Genomic DNA, 26,714 nt, shown 5'->3' with positions numbered 1-26,714 from the left:
TCATAAAATTATCTGCAATAATTGAATGTAGCTCACTTTTTATTGGGAAAGGTTTTAGATAACAAAGACTTCAAATGTTATATAAAAGTCAAATTAATATTGTTATAAACATTGAGTCAGAATTATATTACTGTATGAATATCCATCCGTGTATGGAAGTTACTTTAATTTCCTGATGAGGTCTAAAATTGAGCTTAGTGCTACAGAACTATTTTCTTTGACTTAACTATGACCAAGTTTTATTTTAAGCTGTGTTTCTCTCATGGAAGGGCCATAAACATAGAATAATTATATAGTAGGATGTGTAAGGGATTGGTTTGGTCTTTTTCAATAAAGATAGAAGTTGCTGAGGTTTCCCGAATTAGTATTAGGCTTAGATTGTGACCTTGTAGATTTTGCACTGAGCTCTGTGTCATGTTATTTCGTAAAAGGTAATGTTTAAACATTAAACGTTAGTGTGTTGTTCATGTAAATATGGCAGAGTTTCGTAAACTAAATTAAAACTTACTGATGTACTGGACTTTGAGCCAAGGGAAAGAATCAATACTATCTTTCCAGATATCTTAAGGGTAAAAGCTTATTCTAAGACAGTCTGCCAATTGAGGTTATTAGATTTCCGACTTGCATATATACTTTGTGCTTGGGAAGGATTGGAGGAAAATCAGATACTAGAATTCTAATTTAAGTAAATATACAGCAGTCTTTGTGTATAGTGTAAAATTCATTATATTTTGTACAAAAACTAATTCTTTTGGTAGAATGAACCATTTACAGTTTGTTTTTGGACTCTGAGTCAGAGGGTTTTCCTTTAAATGCCTGTCTCAGTTTTACTCTGGTCTTTTGTACTTTTCTTCAGAAGAAATGAATTAAAGGGTTCAGCTGCATAAGTGGGTTTTTATCCTAATGGATTGGAAATAAATTATAAACTTTATTTTGCTTTTAATTTTTTTATTTGAAACTTTTTGAGATTTCAGAGGTTGCAGTCTGGTATTGAAGGAATAGCTTTTATTGGACTGACTCTCTTGCCAATAAAAATGTAAAGTCTGAACAAAGTATAAAAAGCTGTGATTAGAAGACTCTAGAAAGCAATTAAAAACAGGCAAAAACAGCACAAAATCATATACTAGAAGAGATCCACATTAACTAGCTTTTTACCATGAGGGAAATTTCCAGCTTGTGCAGTGTGCTTGGAAATAGAATTCAAGCAGAATGTGACAGTCTTGCTGGGCTGAGGAGTCATTTGGGGCTTCTAGGACAGCTTGAAATTAGGAGGGAAATTTTGAAATGGAGAGAGCTTCAGAGATCTAATCCCCCAAATCTACTTGCAAATTCTTTTCAAATGCTTGGTGGGTTCCAAAATTGTACCTATGCAGTGTGATATTCAAAGGAACCCAGCAGAAAGCAATAGTTGAAGTCCAAGGAACTGAGTAGTGGTAACAACGGCTGGACGAATACAGGGCGAATAAGAGGGGTTTAGTAAACACTTCTGGTTTCCCATTGAAACCCAAAACGGGCCGTGGCTTAGGAGGAAGGACAACATCCCAAAACTAAGGGATGTACTTTAGGACTCTGGGCAAAATGCGAAGAAACTCACTGAAACAAAGCTTAAAATCAGGCTTTCACAGCATCAAGGTTATACATTAGTAAGTTAACAGCTAGCCAGAATAAAACATTGTTTGGAAGAAAACAAAATCCAGAGTCTTTACAATATGTCATTCACAAAGTCCAGTACAAAATAAACCTTAAGCATACAAAGAAAAATTATATGATCCGTAATCAACAGAAAATATATAGAAGCAGATACACAGATGACCCTATGTTGGAGTTAACAAAATTATTTTTTAACAGCTTTAAAATACATTTTAAAATTTACAGGGGAAAAAATGGTGGATCAATAGATTGGGATTCTTGGCAGAGAAACAGAAACTGAAAACCAAATGGAAAGTCTGGTGATTAAGAATTAGAATCTGAAAGGAAACACATAGTGTCTAAATTTAAATGTTCACTGGATGGGCTTAACAGTAAACTGCACAAGCAGGGGAAAGAAAAGTGGAAGACAGCCAGTACAGTTATCAAACGGAAGCACAGAGGAAAAAAGAAACAGCAGAGATTTGAGACCTGTGGGACAGTATCAGTCTAATGTAAGGTACTTTTGAGGTCCAGAGGAGAGGAAAGGAAGAGAATGGGGCAAGAGAAATATTTGAAGCAGTAATGCCTGAAATTTTCTCAAAATTGTTGGAAAACATCAACTTACAGGTCCAAGAAGTTCAGTGAATTCCAAGCAGAATAAATGCAACAAAGATCACATCTGGGTGCACAGTATTGCAAAACACACACACATGCACAAAACCAAATCAAGTCAAAAAAATCTCAAAAGCAGCCAGAGAGGGGAAATGACATTACACTTGAATAAACAGTAAAAGTGGTGGCTAACTTCATCAGAAACAATGGAATCCAGGAAATGATGGAATGACATTCTTAAAGTGTAAAAATCATACACTACTATATAAAAAACAGATAAGGCCCTACTGTGTAGCACAGGGAACTATATTCAGTGTCTTGTAATAAAATGGAAAAGAATCTAGAAAATTTTACATATATATATATATGAGAATCACTTTGCTGTATACCTGAAACTAATACAACATTGGAAATCAACTGTACATCAATTAAAAAAAATAAAGTGCAAAAATTAACAAAAGTTAACCTAAAATTCTGCGTCTACTTAGAATGTTCAAAATAGTAAGACAAAATAAAAGCTATTCCAGGTGTACAAAACCTAAGAGAATTTCTTGTTAGCAGACTGACATTATAGGAAATGCTTTAAGAAATTCTTTAGGCTGACAGAAAGTAATCCTCCATAGGAATCTGTATCGCCAGGAAGGAATTAAGAACTTTGCAAATGATATATATGTTAGTAAATACAAAAGATAATTTTTTCTTAATTTCTCTGAATATTTGTTTTTAAAAAATTTACAGTGTGGTATTTATAGTGTATGTAGAAGTAGATGATAAAGATAGCACAAAGGGTAGGAGAGGGCAGTGAATGGAATTATGTTGAAATAAGGTTATTATATTGTACATAAAGTTGTATAGTATTATTGTAAGGTAGACTAATGAGGATGCATATTATAATCTCACCCAGCAAAGGGAACAAGAGTATGGGGCAAAGTCCAGAGGAAACCAAGCACCAGCTTCCAAGAGTCCTCTCCCAGTGGAATTACACAGGATGCACTTAATTCCTCCAGCATCAAGTTATGACAACATGGGTGAAGATGTTAGGCCTAAATGTGTTAGGCACAGTGAACCACTCTCAGGGAATAGTGGGAACCCTCCCCCAAATCCAAGTTCCCAGATGCCAACCAAACTTGGAATCTGGCCTTTCAAAAGATAGCAATCTCAGCCCAGCTATGCTAGCTTCTTTTCTGCACAGTTGTTCAGGGCAGGTTTTGCAGTGGGGAGGAGGGACACATGGTGGCCCAAAGTGGGTGTCATAGACCAAGTGGGGTGAGGAGGGTGTCTACAATAATGGGCAGCTTAGTATGGGGTATTGGGGACAGAGTAAGGAAGTTATTCGTATGCGTTGGGGCAACCTAGAATGAGGAATAAGTTCTCAAGAATAGAGAGGTGTGTATTGGGGAAAGGTGTCAGCAAAGATGACAAACTGCTTACATGCAAGAGACTTAATCAGACAAGTCAATATATTAACCATAGTGGAGCCATGTTTCTGTCAGAGAATGGAGTTATGAATACAAAAAAAATGAAACCTGTGGGGTTGGGCTGGAATTGGATTTAAGAGTATGAATTCATGATTTAAGATATATAAAAACAGATGAAGAAATGTAGATGTAAATATATTTATATTTGTGTACACATATTCCCCAGTTCTTTGCACTGAGAAGGCCTTGGAGTAGTTACACCCCAAAAGCAATGAGCACACATACCACTCCTGTCTTCTAAATTCTCTACTGTCTTAGTCTGTTCAAGCTGCCACATTTTTAGGTGTTTTTTAAAAGCAGCATCCCCCTTCTTGGTATCAAAATCTTAGTCTGCTTGAGCTGCCATAACAAAAATATCATAGACTGCAAGACTTAAATGACAGATATTTATTTTCACAGTTCTGGAGGGTAGGAAATCCAAGATCAACGTGCCGACCAATTTTGTTTCTGGTGAGAGCTCTCACTGGCTTGTAAATGGCTGTGTCCTCAGTGACAGAGAGAGAGCAGGCTCTCTGGTGTCTCTTCTTATGAGGACACTAATCCTATCTTGAGGGTCCCACCCTCATGACCTCATCTAATCCTAATTATCTCCCAAGGACCCCATGTCCAAATACCATCACGTTGTGGCGGTAGGGTTTCAATATACAAATTTTAAGGGGACACAAACATTCGGTGCATAATATCCACTAAAGGAACCTGGGCTCCTTGGTGAAATGGCCAACTCCAGGTTTAGGGCAGAGAAAATACAGGATAACCCAGAATATCTTGTGCCAGAAAAGAAGAAAGTGCTTAAAGAAGGATGAGGATGAATTATTGATTAGAGGGGCTCCCACTGGACAATTTTGAGCATCTAAAGTAATTATAGTAATGGATTATAACCCATGAGGTAAAATAAGAAACCATGAGCCAATGTGAACATATACATAAACACAAGAATAAATTGAAAGCGTGATTAAGTATGAATACATTCACATAGTTTCAAAGTACAGTTTTTACAGTGGAAAAACTTGACAGATACCACCTTAATCTAGTGATGAAAGTTATTACTGGGCCAAATTTCACATAATAGGGTCAATGAGAAAAATGCAGTACTACCATGATATTCCTGTCAAAGATTCACAACCTGAATCTATTCCAGGAGCATTCTACAAAATAACTGGAATCTTCAAAGTAACTGGCAAATTCGTGAAAGTCAAGTGAAAAACTGAAGAACTGTTCCAGACTGAAGGAGACAAAATAGAATGACAACTAAATGCAACTTGTGATTTAGAACTGGTTCCTTCTGCTATAAAATACCTTATTGGAACAACTGACAAAACTTGAACGGAGTCTAAGGGTTAGATGACAGTAATGTGTCATTGTTAATTTTCTGATTTTGATGGCTGTTACTGTGGTTACATAGAAGTACGTCCCTGTTTGCAGGGAATACACACTAACATGTTTGGGGGTGATGGGGCAGCAGGTCCACAACTTAACATTTCAAGGAAAACAAAGTTATTTGCACTGTAGTTAAAACTTTTCTGCAACTTCCTCATTGTTTCAAAATCTTTTCAAATAATGTTTGGAGAGGAATTCCCTGGTGGTTCAGTGGTTAGAACTCTGCACTCTCACTGCTGAGGGCCTGGGTTCAATCCTTAGGGAACTAAAAAAAAAACAGACCTCAGGAAACTTCCAAACAACATCATCATCATCATCATCATCATCATTTTTGCCGCAAACCGCACGGCTTGTGGGATCTTAGTTTCCCAACCAGGGATAAACCCAGGCCCCCTGTAGCTGTAGCATGGAGTCCTAACCACTGGACTGCCAGGGAATTCCCTTTCATTTTTATTTAGTTTACAATTTTGAATCTTTGGTCAATCTTCCCTTAAAAGATGCTGAAATTAAGTGGTATATTTTCTACTTTTATTTTTAAACTTTTATTACATAGTGGAGTTATTTAAATCTTTTCTACTCTGCTGACATAAAACATTTTACCCTTTCTGAGGAACAAACGAATTATTTGGTACAGATCTGTAGTCCAGGACATTAAGTATCTAACAAAATCCTGAGTTCTGTAGCAATTTTTTTTTGCCTGTCTTCCTGAAGTTTAGGAAAAAGATTTTCCTAAACTCCTGGGTTTTGGCTCTAGATTAGAGTTTTCATTTAACTTCTATAAATCTGACTTCTGGTCTAGTAAGTTTACAATGTGATTTTGATTTTCCTGAGAAAACCCTGAAGAAAAGGTATGTCACTTAGAAAGTCAGGGACAGCTGAAGAGAAAGCGAAAAATGCCAGGAAGGTAGGTTTCAGAAGGTTGCAAAATCTTTCAGAGAGACGGTCTTGGAGTTAGAATTTTCTTTTGAAGCCTCAGCATACCAATTAACAAAGCTGACTGTTCACTGGTGTTCTGTCTTCTCAGTTTAAAAAATTGATTTTATGTCAAAAATTCTCGTAATTGTTATTCTATGTTGATTTTTTTAAATTTACCAATGAAAATGCAAGACTTTGGATTATAAGTAATTTTATATAAGGGGCAGAAGTTCTTCTAGGAGGAGGTGGAGACTTTGACATAGGTAATTTGCAAGAAAGGGAGGCCATGGTGGTTGATCGACAATGTGTATTTTGTTAGTGTCACAGATTCTCCAGCCAAGCAGGATGACTAGGAAGAGTCTGTACAATCAACAGTCACAAACTCTACAGATCACTAATCCCAGAATATGGACTAATCAAAGTGATCTTTTTTTGACAAACTGACAAGACAGTGTTCTCATGAACAGGATACTTAAGGCAAAGTTTGATCAATCACTTTTTCAACAATTGATTACCAATCCAATGGGACTTCCAATTGTTAGGGCTTAGGGCTGGCTTGTACTGAAGACTTACCAGGTTTATACTTCCATCTGTTTCCTATGGAACACTCCCTTATACATTAAAAATAGATAAAACAATAAAATATAAACAAAACACATGAAACAAGACTTCGTAATACAGACAGACAATAGCAAAAGCAAGAAGAAAGAGTAAGCAGGTTAATGGCAAAAATATATTCAAAACAAAATAAAACGTCTAATAACTTCATACAAAGATGTAGGCCTAATTATAGAATACACTCCAAACTAAAAGGTCTAATTATTCAACATAAGAACCTATGTCTGTGGTTCTATTCCTAGTTTGTTGTTTTTTCTGGTAGGGGTGTTAGATTTGTCAAATGTTTTTCTGCATCTATTGAGATGATTGTGTGGTGTTCGCCCTTTATTAATATGGTATATTGCATTCTTAATTCTCATATGTTGAACCTGCTTTTCATTCCTGTGAATTCCCACTCACTCATTCATGGTGTATGATTCTTTTTATATTTTGGTGGATTCATTTTGCTATTATTCTGTTGAGGTGTTTTTGTATCTATGTTCATATGGGATGTTGGTCTGTAGTTTTGTTGTGATGTTTTTGTTTAGTTTTGGTATCAGGGTAATTCTGGCTTCATAGAATGAGAAGAGAAGTGTTCCTTTCTCTTCTATTTTTGGGGAACAGTTTGTCAATGATTGGTGCTAATTCTTCTTTAAATGTTTGGTAGACTTCATCGATGAAGCCATCTTTGCCTGGGCTTTTTGTGGAATTTTTTTTTTAATTTATAAGTTCAATTGCTTGTTATGTCTAATCAGATTTCTATTTCTTCTTGAGTCGTTTTCAGTAGTTTGTGTCTTTATAGAAATTAGTCCATTTCATTTAGGTTATCTAATTTGTTGGTATATAACTGTTTACAATACTCCCTATAATCCTTATTTCTGTTAGATCAATATAATGTCCCCCCTTTCTTTCTTGATTTTAATAATTTTTTAATTATTATTTTTTAAACTTTAATTAATTTATTTTGGCTGCACTGGGTCTTAGTTTTGGCATGCATGTGGGATCTAGTTCCCCAACCAGGGATCAAACCCAGGCTCCCTGCATTGGGAATGCAGAGTCTTACCCACTGGACCACCAGGGAAGTCCCAATTTTAGTAATTTGAATCTTTTTTTTCTTGGTCTAGGTAGAGCTTTGTCAATTTTGTTGAAAACTGCAAAGAATCAATTTTTGGTTTTGTTTTCTCTTTTTTTAAATTAATTAATTAATTAATGTTTTGGCCGTGCAGCTTGCAGGATCTTAGTTCCCTGGGCCCCTGCAGTGAAAGCAAGGAATCCTAACCACTGTAACCACTGGACTGCCAGGGAATTCCCTCTCTATTTTTTTTCTATTCTCTATGTCATTTATTTCCTCTCCAAGCTTTATTTCCTTCTTTTTAATTTTTTGGCCGCACCACACAGCACATGGGACCTTAGCTCCCTAAGCAGGGATCAAACCCGTGCCTCCTGCAGTGGAAGTGCAGAGTCTTAACCACTGGACCACCAGGGAAGTCCTTTTATTTCCTTCTTTTTGCTTGAAGTTTAGTTTGCTCTTCTTTTTCTAGTTTCTTAAGATGGAAGGTTAGGTTATTGATTTGAGATCCTTCTTTTTTTAATACACGCATTTACAGCTATACATTTCCCTCTAAGAACTGCTTTTGCTGTATCCAATAAGTTTTGGTATGTTGAGTTTTAATTTTCATTCATCTCAACGTATTTTCTAAGTTCTCTTGTGATTTCTTCTTTGATCCATTGACTAAGGTTTTTAAATTTCCACCAGATGGGAGCATCCCAAATTTCCTTCTGTTATGGATTTCTAATTTCATTCCAGTATATTTGGAGAACATACTTTCTATGATTTTAATCCCTTTAAATTTATTGAAAATTATTTTATGGCCTAACAAATGTTACGTCCTGGGAATGCTCCATATACACCAGAGAAGAATGTGTATTATGCTGTTGTTGGATGGTGTATTCTAGACATATGTTAGGTCTAATAGGTATATAGTGTTGTTCAAGTCTTCTGTTTCATTGTTGATCTTCTGTCTAGTTGTTTCCTATGATTTTATATCAATTACTCAATTCCCTGTATTAGATTTTTTTCTTCTTCTTAAAATAGCTTGAGAGATTTATTTTTGCTATCTCTAAACCCTGTTGTACTCATCAATAAGGAATTAGTTAATATATTGATATTAAGGCACATGCCTATGATTGAATTCTCTAAGGTCACTAAAACTATATTCTAGAAAATTCAGACACGGGAAAAATGTCACAATACATCCTTACATGAAGTAGGCAGACTATAAATAATATGTACTGTTTGATTCCAGTTTTGTTAAAATAAAAAAGACTGGGGCTTCGCTGGTGGTGCAGTGGTTGAGAGTCTGCCTGCTGATGCAGGGGACACGGGTTCGTGCCCTGGTCCGGGAAGATCCCACATGCCGCGGAGCGGCTGGGCCCGTGAGCCATGGCTGCTGAGCCTGCGCGTCCGGAGCCTGTGCTCTGCAACAGGAGAGGCCACAACAGTGAGAGGCCCGCGTACCGCAAAAAAAAAAAAAAAAAGACTGTAAAGAAACTTCAAGAATCAAGAATGGGGACTTCCCTGGTGGCACAGTGGTTAAGACTCTGCACTCCCAATGCAGGGCGCCCAGGCTGGATCCCAGGTCAGGGAACTAGATCCCACATGCAAGCCACAACTAAGAGTTCGCATGCCACAACTAAGGAGCCCACCTGCTGCAACTAAGACCTGGCACAACCAAATAAATAAATATTTTAAAAAAAAGAATTGAGAATGATTTGCTCAGGGTAAATGAAGCAATAATGTTCTAACTTGCCTTCTTGATTCTAATCTTGTCCAGAAGTAGCAAGTACTGAGTAGTTGGTAAGGCTTTAAAATTATGGTGTACAGAATTCCAGGTCCACCTTTGACTAGGTGTGTTACCTTGGCACACAACTTTCCAAGTAGAGGCTAACAATAGTACCTATATCAAAGGGCTGTTATGAGGAGTAAATGAGATGATACATTAAGTTCTTAGTAATAGTGCTTACCACATAAGTGCTTAATAAATGTTAGCTATTATCTTCCATCTACAGTTCATTCTCCATACTACAGCCAAAATGCAGAAGGTCACTCCGTTGTTAAAACCGTCCACTGGCTTCCGGTCTCACTTAGAAAAAAACCAAGCTTTTTACCCCTAATTAGAAATTCCGACTTGATCTGGCCCCTGTTTATCACTTAGATCTTCTCTTTGTTTCTTCCCCTCAAGCACAACTCTCCAGACATACTTTCAGACATTCTTTCTGATCTTAAAACACCCTTGTTTGTTTTACCTAGGTATTTGCATTACTTATTCTACCTAGAAAAAACTTCACAGAAAGACTTGCCATTTGGAAGTCAAATTTAATCTTCTTAGAGAAGCTTTCTCTGACTACCTCTCTAAATTAGTGACCCAGTTACTCTCTATACCATTACCCTATTTTCTTTTTTTTTTTTTCCTATTTTCTAAACGGCACTACTTACCGATATATTTTAAAATTTTCCTTCTCCTACTTGTTTTGTCTCTTCTTACTAGAATATCATTTTCATGAAATCAGTACCTGATACACACGTACTACACATTCAATTTCTGTCCAATGAATTACATTTCCATGTGTTTTATTTTCCTTTTATAAAATAAAATTAATCTTATAGAACTGAAGTCGTATTTTAGGAAGCACAACACAGTAGTCCGTCATTAGTCGGCCTGAGTTCAAATTCAGCTACTACAGCAAACTAGATGTATGTCTCTGGGCAAGTTTCTTAATCCTGGTTCCTCACTTGAAAAATGGGAATGTAATCTATTTCGTAAGGTATTGCAAAAATTAAATAACACAACATAGGTAAAAGCGCTTCAGGACTCAATGAAACTTTTCTAACATTACAAAGAAACCCTAATTGCTCCTTGACAAAGACCTCAGCGCGTACCTCTGCACCCACAACTCAGCAGGGGCCTGAAGAGTCGCTCTAGCCGCCACCTTCGCCTCTATAGAACGCAGGGGCAGCCGGGAAGGGGGAGCGGGACCCTGAGGCCGGTGCACGCACTTCCGCCCCCGCGTCGCTCGCAGCCAATCGGCCGCTGATGCCCAACCCCCTTCCGCTCTAGGGAAAAACCAGCTCCTAGGCCGTCTTCCGGCGGGAGCTGTGCCGCTCCTTATCATGGTGAGTTGGCCCGGGTTGTGAGGGTTTCTGTCGTAAATGATTCCTCTTATCCTTTCTGGTCCTGAAGCGGCCTTGAAATGCCTCAGCCACCCAGAGGTGGGGGTCGTCGGAGTTATGCTCGGGGTCCCCGGGAGGAGCGGCTGGCGTCCGAGAGCGTGCCACCAGAGCTCTGATGCTCCCTCGCTCGGTTCCTTTGCTGTTCCGGACCGCGGCCCCGCTCCAGGCCGACCTTTCGGCTCTGGGCGAGTTTATGACTCTTCCCTGCAATGACATCCTTGATATAGAAATAAAAGTCTTTGCCAGTGTCAGCGACTACAAGATCAACAAAAGGTCAGAAAACAAGTCCACAGCAGCAACGACCGTATTAGTGATGCTTACAGTAGTGACGATAACACTGGTGAAAATAAAAGAGGATGGTTAGTAGGGTATTGAGGCTGACGCCCCAGTCTCCAACTTGCCTTTATCGAGTGCGACAGCCGGGTATGGCAGCAGCTATCAGAAGGCCAAAGACTGGCGAAAGTCAAGGTGTTGATAATGCCTCTTACTGCAGCTTATTTTTTTGTGTGCGTTTGTAGATCCCAATATACCTTATGGCTTTGGGGATGTGGTATTTAAATTTTGTTAGAGGTGTTAGTCATTTTATTCCTTTAGAAATCAAGTATATAGCTCTCTGAATTTTATCTAAGGATAAGCAGTTGATTGTGATTTCAGTGTCAAAAGAGGTACACGCCATTGTATCAGAAAATTCATGGGTCTCTTATTGATAGCCTGTATATGACAAAAGGACCACGTTTCTGTGCCCCAGCACTGTCACTCTAAGTTTTTTCCTTGAGTGGATATGGTCGAAAAAATGTCTTATTCACATATTTGAAAATATTTTCTAAATTTCCTGTAATCCTTCCTTTACATGCAGAAAGTGGGTAAAAATTTACTTTTTTTGCTGACCAAATAGCTGTGGTCTCCTTCAAAACATTCACCACTGTGTAGCCAGAGTTAAGTTTCTAAAACTTGACCATGCCACTCCCTTGCTTAAAATTCTTCCGTTTTTTTTTTCCTTTAGCCTGAAAGCTAAAGTCCTGTTTAGTATGGCAAGCAAAGATATCTGTAGTCTAGCTTCTTACCTTTACAGCCTCTTTTTACACATACATACATACATACACCATATTCCAGCTACAGTGAACAGCTTGCAGATTGTGCTCTAAGAATTAGACCTTTGCACCGAATTCATATATGCTCTTCTCTCGCCAGAATTGCTCTCCATTTCCTGTCTTGCCATCCTTATTAGTATAACCCTTAACATGTCCTTTAGACTCTTTCATGAGCCTTTCTGCCATGTCTAAACATCCTATTAAGTGCCTCCTTTACGCTCCTGTGAGGGTGCTTTTTACCAGTAACATCTGGTGCATTTTACCAGACTATGTTAAAATTGTGTATTCACTTGTCTTTCTCACTTCCTAGGCTGTAAGCTTTTCGAGAGGAGGACCTATGTATTCACTCTGATCTCCCCAGAGCCTTTTGTACAGTGCCTGGCCCAGAGGAAATTTTCAATAAATATCTGTTTTATAGAATACTGAATAAGTAACCATGGCAGTAAATTTTTATGCGTGAAACATTAGTAATAAGGGAAATAGTAGCATTTAAGTTTTATTTTTAAAGTTACCCATTATGTATTATTTATTAATAACATGCTATGTGCAAAACGTAGTGCTTTCTTAGAATATGTCAAGGAAATATAGCCCTTGTCATTAGTGAAGTTACTAAAAAATTAACTTACCATGCAAGATGACAAGATGAAGGCTAGCCTGTGGTTCATTACAAAGCAAGTGGCATAAAAAACTCTATAGTTTGAATAATCTAATAAGGCTTCATGTAGGAAGTGAACCAGTAAACTGAGTACTTTGTTCCTTACTCCAGTACTCTTAATCTACTATTCATTACTCTCATTTGGATGAGGAAACAGAGAGGTCAGGTAATTTGCTAAGTGCTTGCTATTAGTGCTTGGGTTAGATGAGTCTGGCCTTTTTACTCTAGAATGGTATGAGATCTCATGAGAGATCTCATACTTGTCTCATGAGATCATGAGACAAGGAGAACAGCAGTTTAGTTGGAGTTGAGGATTCTTATCTGGAGCAAGAGGAAAAAATGGAAAGAAACTGAGGCTAACTTATTGAAAGCATTGAGTTCCAAGTTGTAAAATTTGGAGTTTATCCTGATAGCAGTGGAGAGCCAATATAATTTTGGAAAGAGTGACGTGAAAATTAGGATTTTTGTGGGTTTTCCCCCACTATCAGAATGGCATCAGAAATGGCCCTCTGCCTTTTAGAAACCTTATTGATTGTCTTAACCTGAAACTATTTTTAAAAATATTTTTATTTATTTATTCATTTGTTTGCGCTGGGTCTTGGTTGCGGCGTGCAGGATCTTTAGTTGCGGCATGCGAACTTTTAGTTGCAGCATGTGGGATCTAGTTCCCTGATCAGGGATCGAACCCAGGCCCCCAGCATTGGTAGCTCGGAGTCTTAGCCACTGGACCACCAGGGAAGTCCTTTAACCTGAAACTTAAAGTAACTGAAATAATTTAAAATGGGCTGAAGTTAGAAGATATTCAAGGATACCAGTATTAAGTAGAATTTATCTTTGGGACCAAAATATCCACACATAATTCTTTAAGACTACAGTATGTTTGTTGACATTAGCATTTATTAACATCTCAGGTGAAAATAGCATACTGTTCCTTTTCAGCTGAATTGGTGTAGCAGAGCCTTAGGGTTATACATATACACTGGTCTTTATTTGGATATGAAAATTAGTTGCACCTTTTTCATGATGCTTTATTTTTACGTTTTTAAAAATATTTTTTACTTTAACTTTTAATTGTGGAAATTTTCATACATACACAAAAGTAGAGAGAATATAATATAATGAGCCCCCATGTAGCCATAACTTGGCCTCGACAGTTATCAATATTTTGCTGTTTTTGTTAATGCCAGATTTCTAAAGCTCAGCCTATTTTCTGCCTTTCCTGAGTCTAAACATAATGCAACTAATGACATGTAAAACTTGAAGAAATGGGATGTATCATTTTATAACTATTGAGATGTTTCTAGATGCTGACTATAGGAAAATCATACCTCTGCTTGAATTGGATCTGAAAGTTTTTCACATTTTTAATCTGTTAACTCCTAGTTCCATTGCTATCTGTGGAGCTTCAGTGTTTGAATCAAATTGGCCAACTTTAATGGGGTAGAAATGTAGTATGGTTGTTATAGTGATTGTGGCCTTTACCATCTAAGAAAATGTTTTGTTAAAATTAAAATCCAAAAATTTAAGTACATGGCACTTAGCAATCAAACTATTATGTATGACCCGTTGAAAATTGTGAAGGATTTTTCTTCCCCTAGAAACAATTACTTTGCTTTTGTAATAACAAAGATTTTCACAGCTTATTTTTCCAGGGTGTTTTTTTGTTTTGTTTTTTGTATTGTATTCCCATCATGAAAGTGTAGTAAAATTGATCAATTTTTTCCCCTTTACAGCTTCTTGGTTTTATGTCCTATTAAGAAAAGTCTTCTCCACATACAAGATTATAAAATTACACATCCATGAGTTTCTTCAATTATTCTGTTGTTTTATATTTTGATTTTAAAATAATGAAAAATTAGAGTGAGTAGTAAGGATCCAACTTTACCTTTTTCCAAATACTATTTATTGAATAACTCATACTTTCTCCCACTGATACTGGATACTACCTTAATCACAGGCTAATTTCCTTTGTGTGCTTGAGCTCTCCTTTATGTTAAGGCTTTCTTACATGGTTTCCTGAACTTGAGTATTAAATCCCACTGTAATCACCACTCAGTCTTTTCTCTCATTGGTAACCCCACTGCCGTGACCTTTCTCTGCTAGTACCATTCTGTGTACTAGCAGGGACCATGGAAGCTAGCTAGGATGTCAGATACTTTGAATGCCTGAGAGAGAAACTCAGAGGTTTTCCTGTAATAATAGTTGCCAAACCTTTCATATATAAAGCTTTAATTAGGTAAATTGTAATAATTTCTTTCCAATAAAGCTATTTGGCAAACTGGTTTTCTGGTTCAAAATTGCCTAATCCATTAAAAAAAAAAAAAAAGAGTTTGGTCTAGAGCTAAAATGCCTGGGTTTGAATTCCTGCTCAGCCATTACTAGCATTGTGTGCTTAGACAATTTACTAAAAATTGTTTCCACCACATAGATGATTGTGAGTCTTAAATAGGTAAATACATGCAAAGTGTCTAGAATAATTGCTTGGGACATAATGAGCATTCAAGAAATGTTAGTTGTTATTACTATATCGCAGGAATGAAGAAGATTAGATACTTAAATGCTGATTTGTGTACTTTTGTTTGCTTTAAAGGGGACAATTCATCTCTTTAGAAAACCACAAAGATCTTTTTTTGGCAAGTTATTGCAGGAATTTAGACTTGTAGCAGCTGATCGAAGGGTAAGTTATTTTTATTCCTTAACCCTAATTTTAATTATTGCACAAACATAACATTGAAGAAAGGTAATTTTTAAGGCAAATAGAAATCACTCTTGATCCATCACATTGTTTTCATTTTTTTATGTTGGATAAGTAATTTTTAATGTAAAATTACAGAACTTTAGTATACAGTTGTTTTGCCTGGGAGGAAGCTAGGCTTTGGTTAGTTTTTATTCTAATTCTAAAGAATTTTGAAGAAAAATTGTTTGGTGATAGCCTCATGTTGTTAGTTTTTTTTGCAAATTAAGTGGGTGTGGTCTGAAGCCAAGTTTTCTCATTTTTAATGTAAGGCAGAAAAAATAAGTTATGCTTTGAGACTATAAATAGACAATTGATAGATACCCTTTTTGGTCACCAGTGTAGACCTTCTAATTACTATTCTGTTGTCATTGTTCTCATTATTGTCTTACACTGTAAGCTCCCTGAGGGCAGTGACTATGTCTCTTTTGCTCACTTTTTTTTTTTAAACATCTTTATTGGAGTATAGTTGTTTTACAATGTTGTGTTAGTTTCTTCCATATAACAAAGTTAATCAGCTATACATATATCCCCTCATTTTTTAATAGAAGTACAAAATAAGCACCCAACAAATATTTGATGAATTTTAAATAATCCTAGCTTCAATGTAACATAATAAGCAGTAGCAATGATATTGACCACATATTATAATACTAAACTAAAGACTTCTTTTCTTTGTTTTTTACCACTATATCTCCTGTTTCTAAAACCTTGGGATATGGTCAAAACTCATTAATTCTAGTATTTGGAAATATTATCATCTCTGAATGTTAAACTCTGAGAGCCATGGGTAGGAAATTTATCTGCTTCTTTTGTATTTAGTCATTTAGGATGATCTCTTTTTTAAAAAAAAAAAATTATTTATTTATTTGGCTGCATCAGGTCTTAGTTGTGGCACACAGGATCTTTTATCGCGGTGTGCGGGCTTAGTTGCCCTGTGTGCGGGCTTAGTTGCCCTGTGGCATGTGAGATCTTAGTTCCCAACCAGGGCTCTAACCTGAGTCCCCTGCTTTGGAAGGTGGATTCTTAACCACTGGACCACCAAGGAAGTCCTTAGGATGATCTCTTGAGAACAGATAGTTATAGCTTTATGATGTTGATGGAAAGCAACTATATTGCAGGAGGAAGCAGCAAGTTCTTTAACAGTACACTTCATTGAAGCATAGTATACCACAGAATAGGTAGTAGGAACAAAACGAGTATAGGAACACCTGAATTGTACAGATAACCTCTATCATAATTTAAATCTTAAGAGGTACACCTGGCTTATCTCTTCATTGCTTTTCCTGTCTTAGTTCTTGGTGATTTCATATTTCACGTGGAAGATCCTTACCTCTCAGTTCCTCACCACAAATAATCTTGTCCTGTATCCCTCCCAACCATCCACTCCTATGATCATACCATAAACCTTATCATTTGTAATAACTATATCCTCCCATTGTCTCAATTTAAGCATTTTACTCATCAGTCACTATCTCTTGTCTTTCCAGTTCACTCCTATTACTAGGGCCTCCAGTCCTTTACTCTGCTATATTTTCACTATTTTTCACCTCTCTTATCCTCATTTACTTACTTATCAATTTAGATTCTCTGGTCCATCATTTTCATTTTCTTGCATATGCCTTCAACTCCTTTGTGCCCCTCTTCTGTCTATCATACTTCCTTGGCAAATCCTTAACCTCATTAAGTCCACTTTTTTCCTACTCTGTACCTGCGTGCAAGCAACAGAATGTAGCCTTAAAAAAAACACAAAACCATGCTGACTGGTCTCACTTCAAATTCATGATCAAGTATGCCATTAGTGTGGCCCATATTGTATGTTCCTAGTTTATTCAGTTTCCAGTTTCCTAAGTGACAGTTTCATACCATTTTCTTTCACTTCTGTCCTCAAACTCCCAAAAGCTTATTCATCCCCATTCTAACCTGTTCATCTTGCTTCCTGTTTCGCTGAGGGAAAAGAAGTATCAGGAGAAAACTTCCGCATCCTGTCATTAGCATATCTACCAACACTCTGCCTTCTCTCCTATTTTGTGAATGAACTGTCTGATCTGCTATATAAGGCCAATTCTTCCACTGTTGCCTACTCAAAGACAGCATTTCTATAATGGTTCCTTCTGTCTCTTGCATTGTTGTTCCTTGAATCATTCTCCTTCTCCTTCTTGCGTCATAATTACATGCCATATATTCCACTCTCAGCTACTGCTTCCTTTCTCTTATACAAAAGCACGTAGAAGAATTGTCTTTACTCTCTTTGTTCACTTTCTCTTCTGCCTGTTTCTATTAAACAAAACCAGTCTGATTCTAGTCCCCACTTATCCACAGAAACAGCTTTTACAAGGTAACTAATAACTTCTGTGTTGCCAAAAGCAGTGGTCATCCTCATTTCCCATCTTATTTGACCTTCAGTGGCATTTGACAAAAAACAGTCTCTTCCACCTTAAAGCAGTTTTATTCATTTGAACTTTGAAATGCCACTCTTGATTTTCCTCCTACTTACTTGGCCATTATTTTTAGTCTCCTTTCTTAGTTTCCTCTCATCTTTCTGACCTCTTAAGTTTTGGAGTGTCCCAGGGCTTATGGAGCTCTGGCCTCTCTTGTTTACTTTCATTCCATTTAGATGACACTTTCATTACCATATGCTGATGACCCTATATTTATATCTCAGTCCCTATCTTCTTCCCTACCTCCAATTCCTATATATAATGGACTTCTCAACATTTTCACCTGGATATCTAATAGGCATCTCAAATTTAATATGATCAAACCTGAACTTTGATTTTCTATCACTCCTTCACTACATGGCTTAGGCCAGAAACCTTGGAGTCACTTTTACCAATCTCTCCCTCACTCCTCACATCTGCTTTATAAGTAATTCTTGCTGGCTCTGTCTTCAGTATAATACTCAGAATCTGACTCTTTTTTTTTTTTTTTTTTTTTTGGCGGTACGCGGACCTCTCACTGTTGTGGCCTCTCCTGTTGCAGAGCACAGGCTCCGGACGCGCAGGCTCAGCGGCCATGGCTCACGGGCCCAGCCGCTCCGCGGCATGTGGGATCTTCCCGGACCGGGGCATGAACCTGTGTCCCTTGCATCGGCAGGCGGACTCTCAACCACTGCACCACCAGGGAAGCCCCAAAACACCACTTTTTATCCTCCTTTTCTGACTGCTGTTGAATCCCTGTCCTGACTAGACCCCATATCCAGTCATTTCATTAATGTTCTCACCAGTATTAGAGTCCCTAGTCTTGTTAACCTATCATATCAGTTCTCAAGTCTCTAACATCCCTATCTCACTTGCTTTTCTGGTTTTGCTCGTGGGTGTAGAGGAAGTTCCACAATGGTGTCTACCATAAATTCATGTTGGTAATTGTTCTTCTTTTTAATGATTCAATAGTATATTCACCATAACATCTATTCTGCAGATCCTCTTCTAGATTTAAGTTTCCAGTGCTACTTTATCGTATCCCCTAATTTTAGAAAATGGCCTTGTGTCTTCCTTTCAAGACTGTTACCTCTGTGTTACATCACTGTCGTTTCTTTCTGCCTTACAAGTTCTCTTTCTCTTCCGTTACCTTCTTACCCTTCTCACTTTCTCACGGGTGGTGTTCTTCCTTTCTAGACCTACACCTTTCATCTGTATTGTAAAACCATTCTACCCCATACCATACTTGACCTTAGCAATTACATGTTTAATTTTAACACCTCAAAATAACTACCTTTTCACTAATTTATTTCACCTCTACTTTCAAACAAGCATAGGTCTCCCTTTACAGGGAGAGGAGCAGAACAAAAATAAAAAACAGTTCACTTGATCTCTTCTTCCTTTATTTTTAGAATGCTCTTCCTCCTCCCTCTAAATCCTAGCTATTTCAAGGTATATCTCAGATCCTCCCTTTTCTGTGAACTTCTAAACTGTGGTAATCTTCCCCTCTTTTGCAGTCCTGTTTCATACAATTTACTTGGTAAATAACCAAGTACTGCTCTTTTTTGGTGGGTGGGTGGGCAGGGTAACTTTATTTTGATGTACCGTCAAACTTACAGAAATGTTATGAGTATAAGGAACTCCCTTATACCCTTTATTCAAATTCATCAATTGCTTTACATTTTGCCCCATTTGTTTTTATCATTGTCTCTACATGTTTATGGAGACAAAATTATATTCAAATGTCAGCATATTTTCTCAACTATATGAGAGTTTGTGTGTCAGAATTTATTTTCTCTAGAATAATTCCCCTTCTAGAATTATTCTTTTAGGCTTATATATTATAATAGTAACTTGTTTGATGATAATTTTGGTAGTTTTAGAAAATGTGGCACTTCAACTCTTTGAAACAAGTTGTGCTTATTCCTTTGAATATTAGAGTATGAATCACAGCAACTTGAATGGACCCAGAGAAGTTTATCAGCATTGTACAAATAAGAATGATTTTCTTTTTCACAGTCCTGGAAGATACTGCTGTTTGGTGTGATAAACTTAACATGTACTGGCTTCCTGCTAATGTGGTGCAGTTCCACTAATAGTATAGGTATGTCACTATTCTTATTTTTAGGGGTTAATTATTTCACTTTTATTGTTCTCATTTTAAATAAAGGTATGTCTTCCTTTACATAGAATATATTATTCTGAACTATAACTCAAAAGATTTAAATGAGAGAATCTATTCCAAAAGTACCTTGTAAACTATAAAATTTGGTTCAGTTGTTAGGCGTTATCTAAAATGAGCTTTTTTTAAAAAAAAAATTAAATCTATTTGAAAAACTAAGATTTCTTTTTATTTTTTAATTGAGGTATTGATTTACATTATTATGTTAGTTTCAGGTGTACAACATAGTGATTCAGTATTTTTATAGATTATACTCCACTAAAAATTATTGCAAAATAATGGCTATAATTCCCTGTGCTGTACAATTGATCCTTGTTGCTTATCTATTTTATACATAGTGGTTTGTATATCTTAATCTCTTACCCTTATCTTGCCCCTTTCCCACTGGTAACCACTAGTTTGTTTTCTATACCTGTGAGTCTGTTTTATAAATAGTGCTGCTGTGAACTTTGGGGTGCATGTATATTTTTTGTGAGATTTCCTTTTAATGTGATAGATTAGTTCTTCAATTTATGTAGTGTATAAATAAAATTTTATGATTTATTGAGTTTTCCTTGAAAAGGGAAATCTAATATTTTTCTTGTGTCATGACTCTTATGTTTTTATTTACCATTATTTTCATCCTGCTATTTTAAAAAGACATTTAAAATAGTACTCCGATGACAGAAGGAGGCAAAAAATTGATCTCAGGGCTTTTGAGCATATACTGCTTCATTTTTTCCTGATGGAGAAATCAGGTTCTAAAGTAAGCTTTTGTATTAACCAACTTTGGCTACATGTATTAGTCAAATTTACTAGATAATTGCCAACATATGAGATTAATCAGTGACTCATGTTTTCCAGTGATGGATGTCCCTGTTATGAACAATTTTGGTGATTTGCTGTATTTCCTAACAATGGATTCAGTAACATTTTAATCAGTCTTTTTGTTGTTTTGCAGCTTTAACTGCCTATACTTACCTGACCATTTTTGATCTTTTTAGGTAAGTTTTAAAAACGCTCCGTAATGTTTTTACTTCCTTCCTTCCTTCCTTCCTTACCTATTTACTTACTTATTTATTTATGGCTGTGTTGGGTCTTCATTGCTATGCGCGGGCTTTCTCTAGTTGCGTCAAGTGGGAGCTACTCTTCATTGTGGTGCGCGGGCTTCTCACTGCGGTGGCTTCTCTTGTTGCAGAGCACCGGCTCTAGGCGTGAGGGCTTCAATAGTTGTGGCATGCGGGCTTAGTTGCTCCATGGTATGTGGGATCCTCCCAGACCAGGGATCGAACCTGTGTCCCCTGCATTGGCAGGCAGATTCTTAACCATTGTGCCACCAGGGAAGTCCCCTCCTTAGTGTTGTGTTTTTTTTTTTTTTTTTTTTAATTAATTAATTTATTATTTTTAGCTGCACTGGGTCTTCGTTGCTGTGTGCGGTCTTTCCCTAGTTGCGGCGAGCAGGGGCTATTCTTTGTTGTAGTGTGTGGGCTCTCATTGCAGTGGCTTTTCTTGTTGCAGAGCACAGGCTCTAGGCGCACGGGCTTCAGTAGTTGTGGAACGCAGGCTCAGTAGTTGTAGCTCGCGGGCTCTAGTGGGCTTTAGAGCGCAGGCTCAGTAGTTGTGGCACATGGGCATAGTTGCTCCGTGGCATGTGGGATCTTCCTGGACCAGGGCTCAAACCCGTGTCCCCTGCATTGGCAGGAGGATTCTTAACCACTGTGGCACCAGGGAAGACCCTTCTTAATGTTTTGAAGCTAATAAGGAATTTGTTATCAACTATATATACTTCATTTGAAAAACAGAAAAGAGACCTCCAGAATGCTTCCCCAGTGTTTTACTCCTGACCTTGATTGGTGGTTAAATGGGTGTTTTTTTTCTATTTATTAAAATGTACATATGTGCTTTATGCACATTTCTGTGTAAATGTCCTATTTTGAATAAAACGATAAAATTAAACTAAAAAAAGGTTTGTTGCACTGAATTTATGAAGTTTTCTTTACTTAAGGAAAGTTATCTGTGAAATAAGTAAAATTATCAACATGGACCATATGTACAAATAATAATTAGAAGATATGCTGGAAGAAAATACCCCATTTATATAGCAACAGAAAAGATAATACCCAGACTTTAGGTCAGGTGCCTACCTGTAGATGAGTCAGCTGTGACCAGGGAGCAGGAACACATAAGAACATACTAGTTCCCACTGTAACCATGTGGGTGTGAAAAGAAATGAGGGATGTTAATAACTGCAAAGTATATATGTAATTGTGAGCTAGAGAGACGACCTATTGGCTCCTGCTTTGGGGACCTTTCATATTTCCAAATAAAGGTTGCAGAATGCTTAGACCATATGTCTCCAAGATCCGTGCCATAGAAGTATGTTATAGGGATGTCTTTTTCATCAGTCATGTAACTAAATCTTCTTGATTGGTCTAAAACAGATAGTTATTACCTGAATTTCACACTGTAGTAAGTTGTTTTAGAGTGAATCTCCACTATACTTAGAAAGTAACCATAACTTTATCCCATCCAGAATGTTGTCAAGGTGTTATTAATATTTAGTTTAACTTTTAACAGAGATTAAATAAAGTTTATCAAAGTTAAAATGTATTGTATATGCCTAGAATCAAGTAAATTGCACTTATTATTACTGTGTCATGTTTTGCAGGCTCAGTTATGGAAACCATTTAGGGGGATAACTTTCTGAGTAGAGAAATTATGGGTTTAGGTTCTATTCTATTATTAGTGTCTTAATGGTATATCATAACTTCTTTCAGTTTCTCCCCATGTTAAAACTCACATTAGGGTGCTTATTGTGATTAGATTATAAATTATTAGAATAACTTGTTAGTTTAGTCTGCAAACACTATTAACTTTTAGCAATTTAGGTATTCTGAAAGCTAAATTTCTTTCTGTAAGTCCTCTAGTTCTAGTTCTAATGCTAAACTTATTTTCCTTTTTACTTAGTTTAATGACATGTTTAATAAGTTACTGGGTAATGATGAGGAAACCTAGCCCTGCCTATTCATTTGGGTAAGTTCAAATTATTTTATTTTCTGCTAACTTATTGCTATTAAAGTAGTAGTTATACCAGGCAGTAAAGAGCTAGCTAGAGTACTTGTAGAAAATAAATGCTGCCTGTTTACTGGAGTAGTGATCAGATAGTGAAAGTAGATAAAAAAACATCTTCCAATGGGATTCTAGATAAGGAACATGAATGTTTAAATTTAAATCATATTAAAGTAAAATGTTCACATTAGTTTTTTTCTATTTTATAAACCAAATCTTACATAAATTGTTCATTTTAAGTTCTTTAATATTTTGGTAATCTCTTATTCCAGTTAGAGAAAGTACAAAGGATTTTCATGTATGTATCTTCTAGATGTTAAAGTAAGTGGGATATAGTTTAACATTAATGCAGCAGTAGAGATGTACTTTTATCTTAAGACTGGATTTGTGACAGCAATGAACTGACAAAGATTTTGAGATTTCTGTTTCTATAGTTTAGAAATTACTGAAAGTTAGGAAATAATCTTTTATATCAGAGGATTTTTTAAAATATGTTAGAAAACAATGAGTTCTTTTCAGATTCAAGGAAACAACTTGAAAGAAGAATTTAACTTTGATGAAGAAACTCTTGGACAAAACTTACCTTTCTTCTCCACCATACCATTTATTGGGATTATATTCTTTTGAACAAAATCAGGTTTTATTTACTTAAATAATGGGACAAAGTAAACATGAAATTTTAGTGCAAAATGAAGATATTTATAAGTGTCACTGAAATTTGATAGAGTTGGATTGATAATCATTTGTAAAGGCTTTTGGTTGTAAGTGACAGAAATCCATCTCAAACTAGTTTGGGGGAAAAATGTTAATTTACATAACCAAAGTGTGGGAAGACTGAGGTAAACTGGTATAGGGACTAGAACACTCAGGACATTGTCTTTCTCTTACCTCAAAAGGCCTGCTTTTCTCTGCATGTCAGGTTCAGTTTCTCAGACCACTTTTCTCCACTATCCTGGAATGATAACTTGTAGCAAAACTTTGAACCTCACCTTCATCCTCGAGACGAAAGGATTCCGCAGCTCTAGTTCAGAAAATAGTGAGAAAGAACTATTGGTTGGTCCACCTTGGTATAGATGTTAGTCTTTAGATCAGCTCCTGTGGCCAGGAGACAAGGTCACATAAGGACAAGACAGCTCCCATTTTGGCCTAGTTGCTTAGAGTGAATAGGAAAAGAGGGAGCAATCAAATATAATTGCAGTCAGTCACATAGCTTGAAGTATCATCTATATTTAATAATTCCAAAATTCAGTTCTCCAGCACTGAGACTTATCTCATGTCATGTTACCTTCGTGCCAGGTTCACATGGATGTCTAATTCATGTCTTAAATTCAAGCTAGGATTCTTGTTTTCTTCCCCCAAAATCTGTTCCTCTGCAGTTTTTCACATCTTAGCAAATACACCACCACTCAGTTGCTCAAGTAAAATCATTGATTATTCTCTCATCACCCACATTTATCCATGAGCAGGTTATGTCAAGATAACTTATGAACACATCCAGAATCTGTCCTTGCCCCCGTTTCTATCTCCACTACTACCATCCTAACCAAACTACCTTCATTTCTTGCCTTAACCAATGTCTTGAATCCTGACTGGTTCCCATGGTTCTGCTTTTACCCACCTTCAGTCCATTCTCCATATAGAAACCAGTGTTTTTTTGGGTTTTTTTTTTCTTTTTAAGCCTAAATCATGCTGTCATTCTACTTCTTAAAACCATCCAGTTGTTTCCTGTCATACTTAGAATAAAATCCTGACCCCTTTCCTCGTTCACAAAGGCCTTATATGATTTAGACCCAGACTACTTCTTTTCAAGTTACCACTCTCATGCCCTCTATACCACCCTGTCTTTCTTTCCGTAATTTGAACACAACTTATTCCTGCTTTAGGGTCTTTATACAAACTGTTCTATCTCCTGGAAATGCTCTTCACTTGATTCTTACGAGATAAGCCCCGTTTTGTTATTCCAATCTTAATGTCACTAAATGCTAATGTCATTAAGTGACTGGGCCCAATCTAAAATGGATTCTAAAATAGATCACCTAGTTAGCTTCTTGTCACATCAGACTGCTATAATTCTCTGTATAGAACTTATCAGAACTTATAAATTAATTTTTAAAATTTTATTTAATTAATTTATTTTTGGCCATGTTGGGTCTTCGTTGCTGTGCGCAGGTTTTCTCTAGTTACGGTGAGTGGGAGCTACTCTTCGTTGTGGTGCGTGGACTTCTCATTGCGGTGGCTTCTCTTGTTGTGGAGCACGGGCTCTAGGCACACGGGCTTCAGTAGTTGTGGCCTTGCACGCTGTAGAGCACAGGCTCAGTAGTTGTGGTGCACGGGCTTAGTTGCTCCGCAGCATGTGGGATCTTCCTGCACCAGGGCTCAAACCCGTGTCCCCTGCATTGGCAGGTGGATTCTTAACCACTGCGCCACCAGGGAAGCGCAATTAATTGTTTTGTTTTTTTCTGTCTTCCCCTTTAAAATATAAATTTCTTGGTAGCAGGGACTGTAGCTTGTTCTGTCTTATATCCTTCTGCAGTTTGATGAATTTTTTTTTTTTTTTTTTTTTTTTTTTTTTTTGCGGTACCCGGGCCTCTCACTGCTGTGGCCTCTCCCGCTATGGAGCACAGGCTCCAGACGCGCAGGCTCAGCGGCCATGGCTCACGGGTCCAGCCACTCCATGGCATGTGGGATCTTCCCGGACCGGGGCACGAACCCGTGTCCCCTGCACTGGCAGGCGGACTCTCAACCACTGCGCCACCAGGGAAGCCCCAGTTTGATGAATTTTAACAAATAAATATACTTGTATAACTACTATCTAGATCATGATATAAAGCATTATAAGTTCCCCCAAAGCCTCCTTTAATGACTTAATGTTAATTCAGAGTCAAACCCTGAGAAAAGTAACCAGTATTCTGATTGTTGTCATTGCAGATTCTTGTTGCCTGTTTTTGAAGTCATATAAATGGGATACAATATATATATCATCATATAGCAGTAGTTCATTCTTGTTCATTGCTCTAATATTCCATTATGTGAATATATCAAAATTTGTTTATATGTTCAGCTATTGAAAGGAATTTAGTTAATTTTTTTTTTTAATTTTTTTTTTGCGGCACACGGGCCTCTCACTGTTGTGGCCTCTCCCATTGCGGAGCACAGTCTCCGGACGCTCAGGCCCAGCGGCCATGGCTCATGGGCCCAGCCGCTCCACGGCATGTGGGATTTTCCCGGACCGGGGCACGAACCCGTGTCCCCTGCATCGGCAGGCTCCCAACCACTGCGCCACCAGGGAAGCCCTAGTTAATTTTTAGTTTTTAGCTATTATAAATAAAACTACTTATGAACATTCTTGTACATTTCTTTTGGTATACATGTGTGCTCATTTATGTTGGGCATATGTCTTTGAAATTATTCAGTCATAGGATTTGCATATATTCATCATTAGAAGATAGGATAATACCAGACAGTTTTCCAGAGTGGTTTTACCAATTTAACATTTCCACTGACAGTATATGAGAGTTCTAGTTGCTTCATGTCCTTACCAACTGTTGGTATTGCCTTTTTTTTTTAAGCCATTCTAGGGTGTGCAGTGGCATCTCATTGAGGCTTAAGTTATTTTCCTGATGAGTATTTGAGCACTTTTTCTTATGTTTATTAACCATTCAGATTACCCCTTTTGTGAAATGCTTGCTGAAGTGTTTTATCCATTTTTAGATTGGGTTGCCTGTTTTTTCTTATTGATCTATAT

At 37.1% G+C, this 26,714-nt stretch overlaps 1 protein-coding gene across 2 annotated transcripts in view; it reads left to right on the top strand.

Annotated features, from left to right (window-relative positions):
• Window positions 1–10,731: 10,731 nt before the first annotated feature.
• Window positions 10,732–26,714, top strand: part of SLC30A6 (solute carrier family 30 member 6) — a 35,314-nt gene continuing 19,331 nt past the window's right edge. Inside the window, exons 1-5 of one of the 2 annotated variants that reach the window (XM_065890983.1) lie at window positions 10,732–10,782; window positions 15,176–15,262; window positions 19,759–19,843; window positions 20,862–20,904; window positions 22,868–22,933. In XM_065890983.1, coding sequence (XP_065747055.1) covers window positions 10,780–10,782; window positions 15,176–15,262; window positions 19,759–19,843; window positions 20,862–20,904; window positions 22,868–22,933 — 284 coding nt within the window. In that variant the 5' untranslated portion in view covers window positions 10,732–10,779. Of the gene's footprint in view, window positions 10,783–15,175; window positions 15,263–19,758; window positions 19,844–20,861; window positions 20,905–22,867; window positions 22,934–26,714 lie in introns of those variants that run through there. The other variant, XM_065890984.1, reaches the window with a different exon arrangement.

The sequence above is a fragment of the Phocoena phocoena genome, chromosome 14, assembly GCF_963924675.1.
Source record: "Phocoena phocoena chromosome 14, mPhoPho1.1, whole genome shotgun sequence".
Classification (NCBI taxonomy): Eukaryota; Metazoa; Chordata; class Mammalia; order Artiodactyla; family Phocoenidae; genus Phocoena; species Phocoena phocoena.
This window is presented reverse-complemented; position numbering and strand designations above follow the sequence as displayed.